This window comes from Glycine max, chromosome 11 (assembly GCF_000004515.6).
Source record: "Glycine max cultivar Williams 82 chromosome 11, Glycine_max_v4.0, whole genome shotgun sequence".
Lineage (NCBI taxonomy): Eukaryota > Viridiplantae > Streptophyta > Magnoliopsida > Fabales > Fabaceae > Glycine > Glycine max.
The window spans coordinates 37768749-37774748 of NC_038247.2; the positions used below are offsets into that span (position 1 = coordinate 37768749).

The following is a 6000-nucleotide window of genomic DNA, read 5'->3' on the forward strand; positions in this document are numbered from 1 at the left end:
GATAAAAGTTAGAAAAGTATTGTTGTGATTTGTGAATTTCAATATGCATATTTCTAAATTTCGATGTACAAAATGAGAAAGAAAGAAATTGTTGTTTTAGAAGTAAAACTCTCTCAACTGAAGTACAAACATGAACTGAATCTCTTGTGAGGTTTCCACATGACATGGGGGAAACAATGGGTGAATAAAGATTGGGTTTTGTAAGACTTAATTTGAGAATTGAGACAGAAGAAGCCTTATTTGTTTGTGGGAGAATACGAGTAACTGACATGAGAAATGTGGCAATCTGCAACTATTAAACCAAAGAAGATTATAAAAAGATATATATCAAAACCTCAAACATTTGGATAACATTCTTAAGCTTGTAATATTAATGTGCATAAGAGACTTTCACAATGACAGATCTGCTTAAGCTTGTAACATTTGGATAAACATTCTTTTTTGTTTCTTTTTGTCATTGGTTATGAATTAGTGTATGCTTTCTTTGTTTATGGGTTTTGTTTCCAAGTAAATTTGAATGTTAAACTTTTTATTGAGTGAATTTTGAAGTTGGAATTATGTCGGGTGGTTTTTTCTTTCTTCTTTTTTTGCCATAATAGGTTCTAACTTCCTTAACTATCCGTTATTTATCCCTTTTTTCTGGGTCTCTTATTTATTCCAGTTAGAGATTTTTAATTCAAGATGTGATTCATATTGTTCACATCAGTTCAATTTTATATTTCTATCTCCAATAGATAAATTATATAAAATTAGTTCAAACGTACAGAGCCAGTAGTGTTGGAACTAGGAAGTCATTATCTTTGAAGTTGTTGTCATAGTTATCAGATGTGAATGTGGAATGTTTGCAGGAAAATAATATTAGTAAACTTGAAAGAATTTACAATGAAAGATGATGACTTCACATGTATAGAAGGTAGCAGCTGAGTGAAAGAGAATCTCGAAGAATAAATAATGGATGCTCCTGAGTGAGCAACTATTTCAACTATTATGTGCCTTGGAGGAAACAGAATTACACACCAGCTTTGGGGGTAGAGGCAAAATTAAACAGAAACTACACCTTATTGTAGTATGTAGTATGTACAATTTCAAGCATTCAAACAGGCAAAATTAATATAAGAATGAAAGAATCATAGAACATATATATAGTACTAATAGTAGTAGCCTGTTCGGATACAAAAGGTAGAAGGTGCTGCTTTTAAGAGCTTTTCAAAACATCTCAACTGGAAAAGCTCTATATTTCCAGGAGATAAGTTTTCAAAAGCACTTATGACTTGTATCAAAACAACTACGTTTGGCACAAAAAAAAAAATCAATGCAAAAATTGTGCTATATGGTATCGTCCCCAGGACTGGCTGTGACTGATCTCTCTGGTCTAATCTCTTCTAGCTGCTGGAGCACTTGATGAACTTCCGGGCGTACTGATGGAGAAGGATCAACACAGTGCAAAGCGAGCTTCAACGTGTTCAGCAACTCATCGCCAACTGTCGATGCATCTCTCATCATGTCTGCATCAAAAACCTCATTTGTCCACTCCTCTTTGACAATAGAGGCAACCCACTGAGGCAAATCTAGTCCATTCATAGACACCCCAGGTGACTTCCTAGTTAGGAGTTCTAACAAGATAACACCAAGACTGTATATATCAGTTTTAGTGTTTGCTTTCTTGAGCTTTGAGAGCTCTGGTGCCCGGTATCCCAATGCTCCAGCAGTAGCTATCACGTTGGAGTTAGCAGCAGTTGACATCAACCGAGAAAGACCAAAATCTGCAATTTTAGCATTTGTGTTCTCATCAAGCAACACATTGCTGGATGTGAGGTTCCCATGTATAATGTTCTCCAGGGAATGAAGACAAAACAAGCCACGAGCCATGTCCTGTGCTATTTTCATCCTTGTTGGCCAATCAATGAAGGTTTCAGTTCCACCACCTGCATCAAGATGAACAAGAAAATACTTCACTTATTGATAAGCTATATGAACAAAACAAATATGATTAAAACTAAGGTATTGTTCATTAGGTGTTTTTGTTTGTACTGTTCTCCAATTAGAATTATACATATTACTAAGGTAAGTAAAACTCCAATTCTAATTATGGAACAGCACACACAACACTTAAAGAACTATGCATATTTAAGTTTTCTCCTATTTGTAATGTAATCAAACTTAAAGAACTATGTATATCTAAGTTTTCTCCTATTTGTAATGTAATCAAACTTAAAGAACAGCACACCAAACTTACCATGTAGGAAAGAAGCAAGACCTCCTTTAGGCATGTAATCAAAAACCAGAAGCTTTTCCCCTTTGGGTCCCAAGTAATAGGCCCTCAGAGCCAAGACATTGGGGTGTCTAACTTTTCCTAGAACACTGACTTCTGATTCAAATTCTCTGTGACCTTTAGTGATCTTTTCCCTCAATCTCTTCACTGCAACTTGGCTTCCATCCTCCAAAATAGCCTTATACACTGTTCCATAGGTGCTCTTTCCCATGATCTCAGCAGTTGCACACAAGAGATCATCGGCTGTAAAAGCCAATGGTCCATCAAAATGGACTAGTTTCCCTCCAGCCTCCCCACCTGCTTCAACATCACCAGCAGAAACTGGAGGGACTCCTTTTTCTGTCCTTCCAGCGGCTGCTCTCCCCGTGGCTTGTCCGTTCTCAGCCTTCGATGTTGATCTCTTTCTGATCAAGCAGAAAAGCAGGATGCAACAAAGTATAATCAGGACTACTAGGAGAACTCCTGCTACTATGAGAATTATGTCTTTGGTACTGAGGTTCCTACGATGGTGCTGTTCTGACAGTACTTCTGGAGTTGGGGCAATGACTCCTTGTGATGGAGCTTGTGAAAGACATGGGGTTGAAGGGCTATACCCACATAGTTGAATATTTCCCACAAATGAGCTTGAGTTAAATTTCTTGGCAAGTAGAGGTGGAACAGAACCTGAAAGGCTATTGTAAGAAACATTGAAGAAATCAAGACTACGTTGACTTTCAAAGGAGACTGGAATTTCTCCACTGAGATTATTCAGTGACAAATCAAGCTGCCTAAGCATGGAAATGTTTGCAATGCTTGAAGGAATATGTCCACTAAATTGGTTCCTACTCAAAATCAGAACAGAAAGATTACGCAATGTACCTAAACTTTCAGGGATTTGATTTTCAAGGAGGTTGTTCTCTGCATTCAGCAATGTAAGTGAGGATAAATTAGAGAGGGTAACAGGCAAGCTCCCATTGAAGGCATTATTAGAAATGTCTAGTGTCTTAAGCCTAGAAAGAGTTCCTATTTCATTTGGAATAGCTCCACTAAACTTATTATGACTAAGGGAAATCTCACTGAGCTCTCTTAAGCTACCCAAAGAAGCAGGAACATTACCAGTGAAAAAATTATGATCTAGGATCAAATTTTGGAGCCTAAAGAAGCCACTCTTGGGACTCCCACCCCAAGAGTTAGGAAGGTTGCCAGAAAGATTATTATTTTGAAGAGAAAGGAAAGTGAGAGAAAATGAGTGAGTTAGGCTAGTTGGTAAAGTACCAGAGAAGGAGTTGAAACTCAAGTTAAGCCAATAAAGCTTGGTGGAATTGGCAAGGCTATAAGGGATTGCTCCTGTGAGCAAGTTGTTGCTGAGGTCAAGAGACTGAAGCAAAGGACAGAAACCTAAAGAAGAAGGGATGGAACCAGTTAACCTATTGTTGAATAACTGAACCCCTCTAAGGTTGGGAAGAAGTCCCAAAGTTGAAGGGATTGAACCACCAATTTGGTTATCATGAAGACTAAGCTTCCTAAGGCCTTGAAGTTGGCCAATTTTGTCAGTGATTCGACCCTTCAAACCCTTCCAAGGAAGCTGGATCACGATAACCTGTCCCTGAGCACACTTGATTCCAACCCAACCTCCTGAACAAGCACCATAGCCACTGTCGTTCCAGCTCCGCAAGAACCCTTCTGGGTCCACCAACTCTTGCTTGAAAGCTTGAAGTGCTAAGAGGTTTGATGCTGTCACAACCACTCCGTCCCAACTTTCATCTTCACACAAAGCTGGTCTCACGCATGAAGGGAGCACAACAAGACTCCACATACATAAGAGAAACAAAACACGACATGGGTTGTTGTTGTGTGTCTTCCATCTTTCTTTCTTCTTATCAGAAATACGGTTGAAGCATTGTGAAGTGAGGTTGGTTTTCTCCACTAGTAACATAACGAAAAAATCAAAAGAATAAAGGTAATGAGAATGAGAGATTTTGATTTAGTGGAACAAAAAAACACTGTGTGTTGTAAGTTGAAGAATGGTTTTTGTAGTGAGGAGAGAGAGGAAGAGTGAGGAGGAGCACGTGATGACATAAAGAAGTATAGGTGCGCGCGCGGGTTGAGAGCGTGAGAGAGAGAAAATGAACATGCGGGGTTCAGAAGTGAGGCTCTCTTCGTTGTTAAAGAAACAGTGAGTAACGGCTAGTTTTCCTTGTAAATTGTGACTGTAGTGTGTGTATAGTTGTTTTTTTCTTTATTCAAACAAATATAGATCTAGTCAAGAATGGAACTCATATCTCAAGAAATGAGTTCAATTTTCATTATGAAAGAATATTATTGGTAAATAATCTGATTTTTATGAACGTTATTTAAGTTTTGAGGTATACTTTAATTTTAGTAAACTCTGAGATTTAATTTATCTAATTTTTTCTTAATACAAAAGTGAAAAACAATTATAAATTGACCAAGATAAAAAGTTTTATAACATTATTCAATTTGTTAACTTTATAATAATTATTTAAAATTATATTAATAGTAAATTATGATTAATCCCATACATGACCATTAAATCCATTAAAAAAATTGTTTTTGTTGGCAGGATTTATTATAGATTATGGTAAGCTCTTTTTTTTTTTTTCCTTCATTGAAACGGGGTTAGATCCAAGAAAAGGATTACATAAGAATAGTTCTAGAGGATTCAATCACCAGAGATGCCTAAAAAAAATGAGGTTGTTGCTGGGAAACCATAGTGCAACCCTCCGTATTGGCGCCCTCTTCTTTTATTGCAACACCCGCGCCTCTCCATCACCAACGGCTATTTTCTTCTTCACTACTTCACACTTAGTAGGACCATACTTCTTCTTCCTTGTTTTCTTGCTTCCACTTCCACACACAACAAACACTGAAAAGCAATACTACTAGCTTTAATATTCTCACGGGTAAATTGTGTTTTCCGTCATTAAGATCTTGTCAAAATTATTCTTAGTCTCTCCATTCTAAAAATGGTGGTTTTGGTTACCATGTGTTCTGAAACATCCTGAATTTAATTGAGATAAAATGAAGTATAAGATTTGGAACAAAATTCAATATATTTTGAAAATACGAATATCAAAACCACTTTTTCAGATAGAGGAGACTAAAACTAATTAATTTTAACTAATTAAACCTCGAGAAATCTAAAACACATTTTATTTTTATTTTTTATTTTTTTACAAATAAAATAACTAATTATCTAAAAAAATTCATTTTTTTAAAAAAGAAATTCACTTTGTAACAACAAGACAATAATAAACACATGTTAAAAGAAATTAATCTTAGCAATCCATCCTAACACGTTTTTTTTTACACACTGCGAAAATTATGTATGTCTCACACTCTCACTGAGTAAGTAAGTAGAAAATACATGTAGGCTTAAATAAATAAAATCATTTTCAAACTTTTATTGTAATGTTTTCATTCTAAAATTAGTGTGGCTTATTTGAATTTCAATTGATGAAAGAAAAATGTGCTAGAAAGTGAGTTAAAAAGAATATAATACTAACCAGACTATCACTCCTCGAGTCTCCGTGCATTAATGATTATGTATGAAAAAAATGTTATTTTTTTAATTGATGAATTGCTCTGACTCTGAGGCCTTGGCTGGCATCTCCAAGTTTGACTGAAGTGTCACGTGGTGGAAGGAAGGAGCTAACTGGGTTCTGTCAAAGACACTTGTTGCAAGAGAAATTTATCAGAAACAGGCCTGGTTCTGGATATAAGACACA

The 6000-nt window shown here is 36.2% G+C and overlaps 1 protein-coding gene across 1 annotated transcript; it reads right to left on the reverse strand.

Annotated features, from left to right (window-relative positions):
- Nucleotides 1-1113: 1113 nt before the first annotated feature.
- On the reverse strand, nt 1114-4384 carry LOC100810353 (probably inactive leucine-rich repeat receptor-like protein kinase IMK2). The gene is made up of 2 exons (XM_006591331.4): nt 2237-4384; nt 1114-1925 (listed from the first exon to the last, which is right to left on the reverse strand). The coding sequence occupies exons 1-2, from the start codon at nt 4185-4187 to the stop codon at nt 1327-1329; spliced, it is 2550 nt and encodes an 849-aa protein (XP_006591394.1). The 5' UTR covers nt 4188-4384; the 3' UTR covers nt 1114-1326.
- Nucleotides 4385-6000: the final 1616 nt, after the last annotated feature.